General features: G+C 40.6%; 1 protein-coding gene and 2 long non-coding RNA genes across 3 annotated transcripts in view; 1 reads left to right on the top strand and 2 right to left on the bottom strand.

Annotated features, from left to right (window-relative positions):
- The window catches only part of LOC144378816 (uncharacterized), a 38879-nt gene extending 37635 nt beyond the window's left edge, over positions 1–1244 (bottom strand). Inside the window, exon 1 of the long non-coding RNA XR_013442912.1 lies at positions 1113–1244. This is a non-coding gene — a long non-coding RNA (uncharacterized LOC144378816). The remainder of the gene's footprint in view (positions 1–1112) is intronic.
- LOC118532186 (uncharacterized) overlaps positions 1–14294 on the bottom strand; it is a 107734-nt gene that overhangs the window by 78248 nt on the left and 15192 nt on the right. The window lies entirely within an intron of this gene.
- Positions 7434–13439, top strand: PRSS58 (serine protease 58). The gene is made up of 5 exons (XM_036086597.2): positions 7434–7473; positions 9172–9310; positions 9537–9793; positions 13056–13195; positions 13290–13439. The coding sequence occupies exons 1-5, from the start codon at positions 7434–7436 to the stop codon at positions 13437–13439; spliced, it is 726 nt and encodes a 241-aa protein (XP_035942490.1).

Genomic DNA, 14294 nt, shown 5'->3' with positions numbered 1-14294 from the left:
ATTCTGAGGTTAACAGTAGAGTAACAAGTGCAACGAGGGAGACGAGCACTCTGACTTCTTTGGGGGAAATATATATGTATACTTATGCATACACATACACACACTTATAAATAATCCATTTATAAACAATCTATTTCATTAAAAAAGCAGCTTTGGACACATTAAAAATAGTTTTCTCCCTTTATGATTAAGTGTAAAGAAGTTGGGTGCCTGGGTGGCTCAGTCCTTAAGCATCTGCCTTTGGCTCAGGTCATGATCCTGGAGTCCCAGGTTCAAGTCCCACATTGGGCTCCCTGCTCAGCAGGGAGCCTGCTTCTCCATCTGACCCTCACCCCATTTGTGCTCTCTTTCTCTCTCTTTCAAATAAATAAATAAAATCTTTAAAAAAAATGTTTAAATGTAAAGAAGTTGAAGTAGGTGCCAAATATAAAGGCTTCTTAGGGACAATGGCTTTGTGTCTGTCTGTTTTCATGGCCATTTATAATCTTCTGGCAGGTTTTCAAAGGTTTCTAAATTAGAGGAGAGGGAGAATGACAGATCTGATGTCTGATGTAAGAACGTCATGTTCTGAATCTGCTGCTCCAACGTAGATACTGAATGAGAATCCCAAATAGGATGGAATGTGTTTACAAAGTAGGGAGCCATCACAGGAGTATGTGTGACAAGCACATTAACTGTGGACTTCATTTGTCTTTTTTTCCCCACAGTTAGTGACCCTGACATCCTGACTTGGATAAACCAACCTTCTCATCCCTTCGATGACTGCAGGAATATGGCAGGACAGAGAATGGCAGTGCACATTATGTGTGTGGGACAACCTCTAAACATCATATCTAAAGCCAAGGTATCTTTCCTTTCTTCAGATAGAAAGATAGAAGGGGTCCATGAAGAGGAGAGGTGATTGTGGAAAAATCAAATGGTGCTCATCCAAAAGGCCTGGAGTCCCTCTCTTCTCCCTCCAGGTCTTTGGGTTGGTCATTAATTCCCGTTCCTTCATTTTACAGTTCTGGGTAGAACTATTTGTCCTTTCTCTTCCTGTTTGCATTCAGGTTGGGCTCAAGCTTGAACCAAGAGAGGTGAGATCTAGGTGGATGTGAAGACAGGGTTGTTACCTTTCAAGAAAAATGAGTCTAGTCCTTTAGATGCCTCTGAGACTATAGTATGCCACGTCTTGGGATTTATTCTTTTTCCATGAGGACAAAGCAACATTGACCTCCTGTTCCCTCTCTCTGGCAGGAAGTCTCAGCTGCTCCAGCCATCTGCGATGGGAGGCTGCATGGAATCTTGTCCTGGGACAAAGGAAGTATCACCCTGGGAAGTGAAGGGTTCTTCACAGAAGTTCATCACTATGCAAGATGGATCATGAAAACTATTAATACCCACTGAGACGCTCCATTCCTCTGTCCCCCAGGGCAACATCTTCATGATTTCTATACTGAATTCACAACTCTCTTGATCTTTCTTTTCTTGGACAGAATCCAAATAGAAAATATTCAGTAAAAAAAATGACATGAAGAACTCATGCTGTGACCCCTGATCTCTCTATACGTTAACTGCAAGCATGATGAGAAACATAGCAACATACCCGCCATGTGTTCATTCCTTTCAAAAAGTATTGAGCTATCAGCTGCTTAGCAGACATTGTATATGCTAGGGATACCTGAGAGAATATGACCTATGCTTGGCTATCAAGCAGCCAATTATAACACCTTATAACTATTGTTAAAATGGAGATGAGAAATAAGTTTCAGGAGAGCAGAGAAAAAAACATTCTGGGTGTCAGAGCCAGGGGACATTTCACCAAATAGGCAGACAAATTAGAGGAGAATATTGTAAATCTGAGGGAACAGTTAAGTAAAAGTCAGAAAAGATAAAAATGTGGCATGTTCTGGAAAATATATCTAAATAAATAATACTGGTGGGTAGAAAGTAAATTGTCTGTAGAGGAGGAGACCAGATGTGATAAAAGATTATTATTTATCGGTGAGCAAGTGTTAGATTGTGAAAGGCCTGACCTGTTCGGTGCAGGAATTTAGATTTTTATCCTGTTGGAATCAGAGGGGGTGTCATTAAAACCTCCATGGTAGAACCTCATCAAATTTCTGAATTGGGAGATACTAAAGAAGTAGAACCTGTAGAGTTTACATGTACTGACATGTACTTTCTACTACTCACAGTAGAAAGAGAAGTGTCTGGAATAATGCCCAAGTTTCTGACTTGGGCATCTGCGTAAATGGTGGTTCACAAACATAATATGCAGATAACCAATGTTTTCATGTGTAAAGGGTCAGAGCACAGTCATGAGTAAGAGAGACGGGCATGTTATATTTGAGATCCTTGAAGGACATGGAGGTGGTCATGTCTAGCAGACAGCTGGAGACAAAGATCTGGATCTTAGATAATGTCTGGGCAATGACAACAGGGGAGTTGTTTATTTATGCGTGGTAGCTGCAGACTTCAGCAGAGCTCTGTGCTGGTGGAAAGAGCTCTGAGTGATGCTCAGTCCTCTAGCACTGGCACAGAGTGGAGATATGTAGAGCATCCTAGACCCATTGACCAAGACCCCTAAAATATGGAATTGAGAGGATTCCAAGTCACCCAAAAGTACGGGTCCAGAGTGAGAGGCCATGGAGTCACAAAAAAGGGAGAGGCAGCTTGATATGAGGTCATCTATTAAAAAGGGAAAGGGGATCAGAGAGGGTCAGTGAGATGAGAGAGAATAATGACACAGAAGGAAAAGACTCTACAAAGAATGAAGAGATTTGGCCTTCCATCCCACGAGAGAGGTGGTGAATCCATGCATCTGTAGAGATTGTAGGGGAGGAAAGGAGGGTTGGTTCTAGGGCATTGATATACTCTGCTTTTCCTCCTCCACCAAAGCAAAAAAAAAAAAAAGCTGGGTTATGACTAAGCCCATAGTTTATCCTTACACAAACAAAAATAATCAAATTTTCAACTTTGGATACTAAGGCCATTTAATTCAAGATGCTTCCTTTTCTTGTAATTCTTGGCCATCCAAAGCACAAGCCCCTCTGTTTGCCTGTCTTCAGCAGCCTTGCTCCTAGTTTCTCCCTGCTTCCTGTCTCTGATTCACTGTCCAATGCCGCTTGCCACCTATTCTGAATCACATATTATCCCAGAGTTTTTAATAAAATGCTCATCTGATCATTTCTAAATTATTTCTTCAACACACATTGGTAATCCTGCATTTCCCAAGTCACTCTCTGTACAATTTTCCATAATGGACACCTGAAGCATTCTCCTCTCTCCTCCGGCCTTCAGTGCTTCATCTGCAGTGAATGATGTCCAACTGGGAGGTTGAAACCATCAGCGATCATTTCAACTTCCCACCTCCCACTCTGCAAACATACTTAGTGCTTTTCTTCCTCATTCTTTTCGATCCTTCCTGGAAGTGAGACCCTATAGTCTCCAGCTTCTACCTCCACCTGTGATGTGGATCACTTCTCCTCTGACTTCCTCATGGACTGTTCTATTCAGCATCTCTACTTCTTTATATTTTTCCACTTCCCCTATCTATTGACTTCTTCCTATCACCATTTAAACAAGATAAATCCTGTTCCATCAAGTGTGCTACCTTGATCTGCTCTCTGGTTGCCTCCTGGGTCTTCTTTGTAGGCAGTGCCTATTTGACAATTCCTAAACAGTCCACTCTGTAGGATTCTTCTTGGTCTGTCTTCACTCTCTTTCATACATGCTCTTCTCTTTTGAGTCCTCATCTTTCCAGAGACTTTTCCCCCATCTCTTATTTTGGTTAACTTCTACTCATCCTTTAAGCCTCGAACATCACTTCCTCATGGAGGTCTTCTTCTGACCCTTATGTTAGGGTCCCTGCTATATGTGTTTCTACCTCCCTTTCCCTCCCCCATTGTGACATTCATGATGGCAAGTCTTACACCCATCTCCCCTATTAGTCTTTATCATCTCATCTCCCTTACCACTAAATCATCAATATCTAATAAAGCGCCAGCACACAGTATACATTTGTATTGGTTTTCTACTGCTGCATAAAAACATTGCCAAAAATTGAACAGCTTAAAATAACATGTATTAATTATCTCACAGTTTCTGCGAATCAGGAGTCCAAGCATGGCTTAGCTAGGTCCTCTGTTCAGGGTCTAGCAAGGCTTTGAGGTAAGAATTTGCTTCTAAGCTTATTCAGGTTGCTGGCAGAATTCTTTTCCTTCTGGTTGTATGGCACCAGATGCTCGCTTTTTGTGGGCTGTCCCCTGAAAGCTGCCCTCAGGTCCTTGAGGCTATCCTTAGTGCAGAGAGGTCATCCATACATAGTTCTTTGCCACTTAGGCCTCCTCAGTGTGGCTGCTTACATCCTCACGCCAGTGGGAAGAATCACTCTTGTGCATGCTAGCAAGGTGGATGTGTGTATGTGTGTGTATACACAATGTTAATATTATGTATCAATGTAATTATCAGAATGAAATCCCATAATTTTGCCATATTCTATTAGTTCAAAGGAAGTCACAGGTCCCACACCCAAGGAAAGGAAATTGGGGATTATGCAGGGCATGAACATCGGGCTTAGGGTCTGTCCAAAATATTCAATAGAATTTCATAAAATAATAAATGTATTGGATCCTTATCTCCCACACAATAAAGACTTACGCAAGTCTTATATATGCAAGGCTTATATAATAAAGCTTTTCATTATATAATTCCTGTTTCTCTCTCCACCTGGTTCTTAACACTTCCGCTGTAACACATGGTTGCTATTCCACAAACACACCATGTTGTTTCATATATTCATGCATTTACAGAAGCCTTGCCCTCTTTTCAAATTATTTTTTTTCTCTTCTTTTTATGCCAGACAAGCCCTTCCCCTTCTCTAAGACCCAGGTAAAGTATAACTTTTTAGATACTCCTTCCTTACACACAATATAGACTGAAGAAGTATCTTTAACCTTGTGCTCAAGGCACATAACTCAATTTTTAAAAAAATTTTTTCCCACATTAGGAAACAAAACAGATGAGCATAGGGAAAAAAGGAGAGAGAGAGAGGGAGAGTCAAACCAAGGAGGGTCCTTGGTGTGATGAGCATCAGGTGATGTGTGGAAGTGTTGGGTCACTATATTTTACACCTGAAACTAATATTACACTGTATGTTAACTAACTAAAAACTTAAAATTTTCTCCCACGTATTACTATGAAAAATTTTAAACACGCAATGAGGCTGAAAGAATTTTACAGTGTATACCTATATCCCCATTAACTGGATTCTACCACTGAGTAGTCTGTTTTTTAAATTAATATCTTGCATTAATGTGATATATTTGTTATAGCTGATGAACCAATATTGACACATTATTAGTAACTAAAGTCCATTGCTTATGTTAGGGTTTGCTCTTTATATTATATAGTATTATGGGTTTAGACAAAGACATAATGTCATGTATCCACAATTAGAGTATTATACAGAATCATTTCACTTCCCTAAAAATGTCCTGTACTCTACCTGTTCACCACTCTCCCGTTCTCCCCAAATTCTGACAACCACTCATCTTTTTACTGTCTCTATAGGTTGCTTTTTTCAAAATGTCATAAATTGGAACCATTCAATATATAATATTTTTAGACTGCCTTCTATCACTTAGTAATATGCATTTAAGGATTCTCTATGTCTTTCATCTTTTTTTTTCTTTCATCTCTTAATAGCTCATTTTTTAAAATCACTGAATAATACATATTCCAGTGTGGATGCACCACCACACTTTGTTTACCCATTTACCCATCTTGGTTGCTTCCAAGGTTTGGCAATTATGACTAAAGCTGTTGTAGTTATTCATGTGTAAGATTTTGTGGACATAAGTTTTGGACTCATTCAGTTAATATCCAGGGGAGCGATTGCTGGCTCATATAGTAAGATTATGTTTAGCTTTTAAGAAACCACCAAGCTGTCTCCCAAAGCGGCTGTACATTTTGTATTCCTACCAGCAAATGAACATTCTTGTTTTACATCCTCACCAACATTTGGGGTTCTGGGCCTTAAACTTTAGCCATTCTACTAGGTGTGTAGTGTATCTCATTGTTGCCTTAATCTGTAATTCCCTAATGTATGTTGAGAATCTTTTCATATGCTATTTACCATCTATACTTCCTCTTTGTTGTTATGGAATGAACTGCGTCCTTCCAAAAGTCCTACTTTGAAGCCCTAAACCCCAAAGTGACTGTGTTTGCAGATAGGTCCTATAAGGAAATAATTTGGGGGAAATGAGGTCATAAGGGTGGGGCACTGTTATGACAGGATTAGTGTCCTTATAAAAAGAGACACCAGAGAGCTGTACACATAAATACAGAGGAAGTGCCACATGAGGACACAGTGGCCTACAAAGCCAGGAAGAGAGCTCTCACCAGAAACTGAATTTGCTGGCACCTTGATCATGGACTTCTAGCCTCCAGAACTGTAGGAAAATAAATGTCAGTTGTTTAAGCCCCCCAGTCTATGCTATTTTGTTATGGCAGCCTGAACAGACTAATGCATTTGGGAAGGTATCTGTTCAGATATTTGGCGCACTTTTAATTGCGTTGTTCTTGTTCTTGTTGTTGAGTTTAAAGATCTCCTTATATATTTTGGATCCAAATCATTTAATGGACAATGTGTTTTGCTAATATTTCCACCTAGACAATGATATAGGTAGGGTTTTAGCTCTGAATACTTTGTTTTGCAATTGCCTTTTTATGAACCTATCATTCCCACTAGTCTATAATCTCTCTGAAGGTGGAGCAGTGTCTTCACATTTAGGCACCTATAAGTGAGGACAGAGCCTAGCACGAGTCAGTCACATAATATAAATTACTGGCTGGCCGGTTGAATAAATGAGTGGATGAATAGTGACATGAAAGGAAAAGCTGATATATCTTAAGGAGGGGTTCAGTGTCAGGCAGAGGGGTCAGGCCAGCACCAGAGGGCTGGGTTATGGCCGCTGGAGACAAATGTCTGTGTCACACAACCAGGGTTAGCATCACACAGATGGGAGGGGTCACTGTCCTGAAGGTAGTAGTTTAGAGAAGGGCCTGATTTCAGAGTTTGACAAAGGGTGGACCAGAGAGGAGGGGGCTGGGAAACACTCTGAGCTCCAACATTGCTCAGATTAGGTATGTTTTACCCTGGAAAGGGAAAGCAAAATGCTGAATTCCAGATCCATTCTCTTCTATGTCAGGGACCAAATCACCTGATCTCCATTCTTGTCCTTCTGATACCTGACACCATCCCTTATTCTGACCAATGGACACCTCTTTGGGAACTGAATCCTGCCACTGAAAGAATTCACGTATTTTTGTTTTCAACCCTAGAACCCCTTCTTCCTGTATCTTACTTAGTCTTTTTCCATCCCTCCTCTCCATCCTTTCCAGAGACCCTGAGCTGAACTTGATCCTTTGAAAAGGCTTTTGACATCAATATGAAGCTTATCCTCGTCTGGGCTCTCTTGAACCTGCCTGGTGAGTATCTTCACATTTTTCTCTTTACTTGCCAAAGAGAAATCCTGGGAGAATCATGAAAGATAGACAGATACAGACAGGAGGCACATTCCAGACTACAAGTGTAGAACTGACTCTCCCTCACCACTGCCACTGTCCCCACCAGCTTTCCACCGTGACACCGCCTGCCTGCCTCACCTCAGCTTGACTGTTCGTATGCTCTTTGGGGAGGCACGGACATCAAAACCCTAACACTAAATCTGTTCCCAAGGAAGACTGTGACCCAGCTCTGGGCCAGTCTAGAACAGGACTGTTGCCGTCAGGAGGGAATGAGAAGTGGAGGCAGGGGTTGAGAGCAGAGGTTCAACTAATGGACACAGCAGAGCATTCAAGGGTTTTAGGTCTTGTCCTGACAGGTTCCAGTTACTCAAGCAAAAACCTTGGAGGCATTCATGAAATCTCTTTCTCTCACACCCCACATTCAATCTGTTTGGAAAATTTTGTTGGTTCTATCTTCTAAATATATCCCAAATCCAATCACATCTCACCACCTCCACTGATCACAATGGCCAAGACACCATCTTCTGCCTGGATTATCACATGAATCCCCTAAGAGGCCTCTCTGCTTTCTAATCCTACACTCAATACTTCATAAGGAAATGACCGTCACTGCCTTACACCTAAAACCCTGATGCGGCTCCACATTCCTTCAGAAGAAAGTCCCACATCTTTACGATGCTCTACAAAACCCTGCATCACTGCTTTTACCTTGATCCTTTCTTGCTCTTCTCCCCCTCACCTGCCATGCCAGCCACACTGGCCTTTATGATACTCCTTAAACAAGTCTTAGGACTCTTGCCCCAATGGTTTCCTCCACCTGGATCCCTGTTCCCCAGATATCTGATGATCTAACTCACCCATCTTCATTTCATTGGTCATCTCTCATGCTGTCCACAGGCCTACCTATCCTGACTTCTGTGTAACATTGCAGAATGCCCCAACACACACACACACACACACACACACACACACACACACACATCCCTGGTACTGCCTCTTCCTCTTTCCCTATTCTATTTGTCCCACAGCACCAATCACCATCTAATACACTAGACCATTTACTTATGTTTTGTGTCTACTGTTATGGGATGTCTTCTCTCATCAGAATGTATGAGAGCAGGGGTACTTCTCTGCTTCATTCCCTATATAGCCCAAGCCCCTATAACAGAGCCTGGCACATATGAGGTGCTCATACTTACTTGTTGAGTGAATACATTATCTTCCCCTCCTCAGATTGTGTTTGCAGTCGGTCTGTTCTTTAAATGGCACTTATATTGTTTTGCCCTGCATTGTTGTAGGGAGAAAGGGGTGAGACTGGTAAAAGCATTCTTAAAAAGGTAAAAACAGTAAGTTCTCCATGAGTAGATTTAACATGTGTTCACTGAATTGTAGAAGGTATTTAAGAAAACTTGTATTTTAATCTGAAAAATATTTATTGACAACAAAAGGGAAAATACCTTTATCTTTTGAAATTGATATGTTTCTATCATTTTCTTCATGTTTTTAGAAGAAAGTAAGCCAGTTTGCAAATTTAGTTTATAGAAAAATGTATTAGAGAGAAGGGCAGGGGAACTTAAGCCTCTTAAGTAATTTTCCTTTGTTTTTCCTACTGATCCCTGCAAAAATCTCAGAATTTCCTGTCTATGTTTCTCTTTCCAGTTGCTCTGGCTTTTGATCCAGATTACCTAAATGGCATCACTCCCCCATACCTGGTCTACTTGAAATCTGATTACTTGCCCTGTGTTGGAGTTCTGATACACCCCCTTTGGGTGATCACAGCTGCACACTGCAACTTACCGTGAGTAATAAGCCCCCAACGCCACTTTGTGCTTTCGGTTCTCAGGTTGGGCATAGACTCAGATCCCTGCCTGGTGCCATTGCCCAATGAAGTGGGGTTAGGGAGGCCTTCTGGGGATGTGTTCAGTGGTAGAGAAAAAGGTCTTTGGGAAGGGGCTAATAAAGGCCCATAATGATGGATAAATAATCTCTGCCAAGTCTTCTCTCAAACAACTACATTGTTCCAGAAAGCTTCAGGTGATGTTGGGGATTACAAATCCATCAAACGACAATGAAAAGAATATACAAGTAGTTGGCCATGTGAAGATGATCCATCATCCGTACTTCTCAATCACTTCTATTGAGCATGACCTCATGTTAATCAAGCTGAGAGAAAGTGTTGAACTCAATGACTATGTGCAACTGGTCAACCTGCCTGAAGAACCTGTCCGTGAAGAAACCATGTGCATGGTCTCCACGTGGGCCTACAACCTATGTGATGACTGTGAGTGACCTCAAGATAATCCTCTTCTCTCAGAATAGGACATACTCTGTCCCTTCTCTTCTCTTGGCTTCTGCAATTCTTCCCAATGAGGCTTTTTTTTTTTTTTTAAGATTTTATTTATTTATTTGACAGAGAGAGACACAGCGAGAGAGGGAACACAAGCAGGGGGAGTGGGAGAAGGAGAAGCAGGCTTCCTGCCGAGCAGGGAGCCCAATGCAGGGCTCGATTCCAGGACCCTGGGACCATGACCTGAGCCAAAGGCAGATGCTTAATGACTGAGCCACCCAGGCACCCCCCAGTGAGGCTTCTTTCTAACTTCTTAATTCATCCTTGTCATCTCTCTTCCCTTTCCCTGTACCTCACTGAAGGAGTCCTTCAAGCTTTGCCCCCCTCACTGTATCCTCCTATCATCTTTGCTTCCAGACATGATAGAAAAGGTATTAGTGGGAAGAAGACATTTGTATTCTAGTCCTAATTTGCTGTGTGGCAGTTGGCCACTTTGCCTTTGGAGCATCAATTTTCTGAACTCCAAAATGTGGCACAAACTATATCAGATGTTTTCAAACTGTTCTAGGCAATAAAGAAACATAAAGCCTTGAAATATTGTAAAATAATATTAATGTATTAAACATAAGATAAATACATAATACTGTGCTAAATCAGGCAGAACTTCTGTATGCAAGACTGTGATACAAAAAAAAAAAAAAAGAAAAGTTTAAGAAAAATATTTCTGAGGGGCACCTGTGTGGCTCAGTTGGTTGAGCGTCTGCCTTCGGCTCAGGTCATGATCCCAGGGTCCTGGAATCGAGTCCCGAGTTGGGCTCTCTGCTCGGTGGGGAGTCTGCTTCTCCCTCTGTCCCTCCACCAACCTGTGCTTGCTCTCTCTCTCTTAAATAAATAAATAAAATCTTAAAAAAAAAAAAAAAAACTAATGATGTATTGTATGGTGGCTAACTTAACATAATAAAAAAAAGAGAAAAAAATTTCTGAAACATTTTTGACTGGTAACATTCTGAACATTCACTCTTTTCTTTACAAAATTTAAAAAATGACTACCATTTAAAAGAGTGGAATCTCTCCATATAATCTGAATCTCCTGAATTGCATGTTCGACCTCAGCTTCTACATCACATGCTTCAGATTCCATGAAAAAACTGAGCAAATTAAGACAACTTTCTCTCTTCTAAGTTTTGAGCCCGTCTGCCCACCATCCCACTCCAATATTTTCCAAATTCAAAACCACTATCTGTAGCTATTAATCAAGAGAGTAATGAGTATGGGAGAAGGAGGGTTGATTAACTATAAGGAAAATGGAACTATGGTCTGTATATACTATATAGTTCTATGATAGACCTTTAGGAAGAATTATTAGTACAATTTAACTCATGAGTAAGTTTGTTTTTGTATTTAATATACATCGTATGCTGTATACCATAGTAAGAAAAGGAGATTCATGTTGACCAAGCCTGTCAGATTACACCCATCCATCTACCCTGACTCTCCATTTATAGAAGTCAGGAGGTGGCTATTCACTTATCTTAACAGTGCTGCCATTCCTCCAAACTTTTTAAACTGCTCTTTTCCGACCTTGAGAGGTACATTTCCTTGAATATATCAAAAAAGTAGAAATTCTTTTTTTCCCAGCTTTATTGAGGTATAATTAAAAAATAAAGATTATATAGACTTAAGGTATATAGTGTCATGTTTTGATGCCCCCTACTGAGCTAATTATCCATCACCTCACATATTTACCTTATATATATGTGAATGTGGTGAGAGTATTTAAGATCTACTCTCTTAGAAAGTTTTAAGTACATGGTACAATATTATTAACTATAGCCACCATGCTGTACATTCAATCTCTAGTACTTAGACATCTAATAACTAAAAGTTTGTACCCTTTGATCAACAACCCTCCCCGCATATCTTCCACCCACCAGCCTCTGACAACCACCATTGTATTCTCCGTTTCTGTGAGTTTGGCTTTTTTAGATTCCACATAGGTGTGAGATTATATGGTATTTGTCTTTCTTTGTCTGGCTTATTTCACTTAGCATTATGTCCTCTACACAAGTAGAAACTTTTTGTCCTGTGAGAGTCAATTTGAGTTTTGAAAATAAATGTCTCCCTGATGAGCAGTATACTTGATTCATCTGGGTTATGACACTTGTATCAAAAAGAGATACAACTTACCCCCGCCCCACCTCCAAAATTCAGTTTATTTTGATCTGACTTATGAAGTAATTTCTTTTTTTTTTTTTAACAGATACTGGGTTTTTCTGATCTGACAAATGAAAACTAGACTCTCTAGATTCCTTCAAATTCTAAAAGTAGAAGAGATGTCATTTAAGGGTACAAACTTAAAACTAGTAGATAAACAAGTCCTGGAGACCTAATGTATAACATGCTTAATGCAGACAACAATATCATACTATAATCAAACTTGCTAAGAGACTAGATCTTAATTATTACCACCACAGAAAAGAAATGATAATTATGTGACATGTTAGAGGAGCTAACGATAGCTACAATAGCAATCACATTACAATCCATAAATATATCAAATAAACACATTGAACACCTTAAATTTATATATTGTTACATGTCAAATATATTTCAATAAAAAAATTTAAAAGGAGACAGTGATGAATTTAAACTATGGGACAAATAATAAACATGAAAACTCAAAAAATAAAATAAAATAATAAAGAATTCCATATTAAAGGCTATTCTTTAAAAATTTTTTTTTTTTAAGTAGATTTATTTACTTATTTGAGAGAGAGAGAGAGAGAGAAAGAGTACACACTTGCGAGGGTTTGGGGAGGGGCAGAGGGAGAGAGAATCTAAAACAGACTCCACACAGAGCACAGAGCCCGACATGGGGCTCTATCTCACAACCCTGAGATCACTACCTGAGCCAAAACCAAGAGCTGGACGCTTAACTAACTACACCATCCAAGCACAGTCAGTTAAGCACTTAGAGTTCTAGAAAATCTTTATTTCATTGCAGAGATGTCTCATATTTACATATAACTTCCAGGAATTTAACCTCTTTTATAAAGAGATAAACACTTGTATCATGAAAAATGGTTAATCTGATCATTTCCTGCTGTCTGAGAAGCTACAGCTGTGATTTCTCTCAGTGTTTGATCTCTTTTCCTTTCTTCCAGAAGAAGAAATGTGCTGAAAAAGAGGGCAAGTAAAAAAGGAGGTTTGTTATCTACTAACTCTTAAGGAAGTTGTACACCTTTCTTTCCTCTAGCCAAGGGGCCTGACTCACTGCAGAATGTGAACATCTCCATAATCTACAGGAGTGAGTGCCTCAAGGCCTATAAAACTTACAGGATCCAAGAAAGTATGCTGTGCCTGGGCATTGTTCCAGGAAGGAGGCTGCCCTGCAAGGTAATGTACTCTTGATGCCTTAGTTTTCCCATTTTATTTCTTGTGTCTTTTGCCAGAAAGATAAGATAACCCTACATCCCTTTTGTTCCAGCAGGAAGTCACAGCTGCCCCAGCGGTCTGCAATGGGGTACTTCAAGGGATATTGACTTTTTTAGATGGATGTGTTTTGAGAGCTGACGTGGGCATCTATACCAGAATCTTTAAGTACATGCCCTGGATTAGAAATACAATGGACAACTACTGAGCTGCCATAACAGGAAGTCTAGATCATGTGACACAGCCTGTCCCTATGTCCAGCCTCACAATGGAGCCTAAATAGATGCCCTCGGTTGCGCCAGGCATGCCTGTCTCTCTTCTGCCCAACAGAGTGGGTGATGTGTACATCCCCGTGCTGTGACCAGACATGACAACCCTTCTTCTTCCTCTTTTGACACAGATGACAAACACCATATCCCTTAGGCAGTTGAAGTTTATGAAGTGGGGACTGTGTTCTAACAAAGGGATCACTGACCTATTGAAAAAAGGCCACTCAGCCATTTAGGGTGACAAAACCCCTATTACTTGCACTGAGTTAACATGTGCTTTTGGCAAGTCACACATGCCAGAAGGAAAAAGGAAGCCTGACAAAGAGTGAGCTAACTAGAAGTATAGGTGAGGGAAAAGGTTTCTGGGAAGGAACCTGTAAGAGGTGTTGCGCTTAGTTTCTCCTTGCCCATAGGACTCTCAACACTGGCCACAGATCCTGGTCATTCATTTTGCAAGGTTCTGGGTAGAGACTGGAGCCATGAGAGGTTAATACAAAAGCGAACTGGGGGATGAGACATAGCAGGTGAAACAGGGAGTCTGGGCCAGATTTTGTCAACACATGCTTGCCCTTTCTATTATGCCAGCTGCCACAGGGACTCCATTCTCTCCAACTGTTACTCTTGCATTTTTCTTCCTCTCTTTTCACCTCACCCCTGCAGCTAGCTCCAGTTACCACCTGAGAGTTTTAACTGATAGTTACTGAGAATCAAAAGCACAGAAACCAAACTGAGTTTTAGAGGGTTTTGCCTGTGGCCACTACAGGTGGGACTGTTGAAAATTTACAGTCCAGCTA

The sequence above is a fragment of the Halichoerus grypus genome, chromosome 12, assembly GCF_964656455.1.
Source record: "Halichoerus grypus chromosome 12, mHalGry1.hap1.1, whole genome shotgun sequence".
NCBI lineage: Eukaryota > Metazoa > Chordata > Mammalia > Carnivora > Phocidae > Halichoerus > Halichoerus grypus.
This window is presented reverse-complemented; position numbering and strand designations above follow the sequence as displayed.

Bases quoted from the DNA above. Each gene is read 5' to 3' on its own strand.
- PRSS58 (XM_036086597.2), top strand. From the start codon at position 7,434: ATGAAGCTTATCCTCGTCTGGGCTCTCTTGAACCTGCCTG. The intron at 7,474-9,171 runs GTGAGTATCTTC...TTCTCTTTCCAG, and splicing joins GGCTCTCTTGAACCTGCCTG to TTGCTCTGGCTTTTGATCCA. The intron at 13,196-13,289 runs GTAATGTACTCT...TTGTTCCAGCAG, and splicing joins GAAGGAGGCTGCCCTGCAAG to GAAGTCACAGCTGCCCCAGC.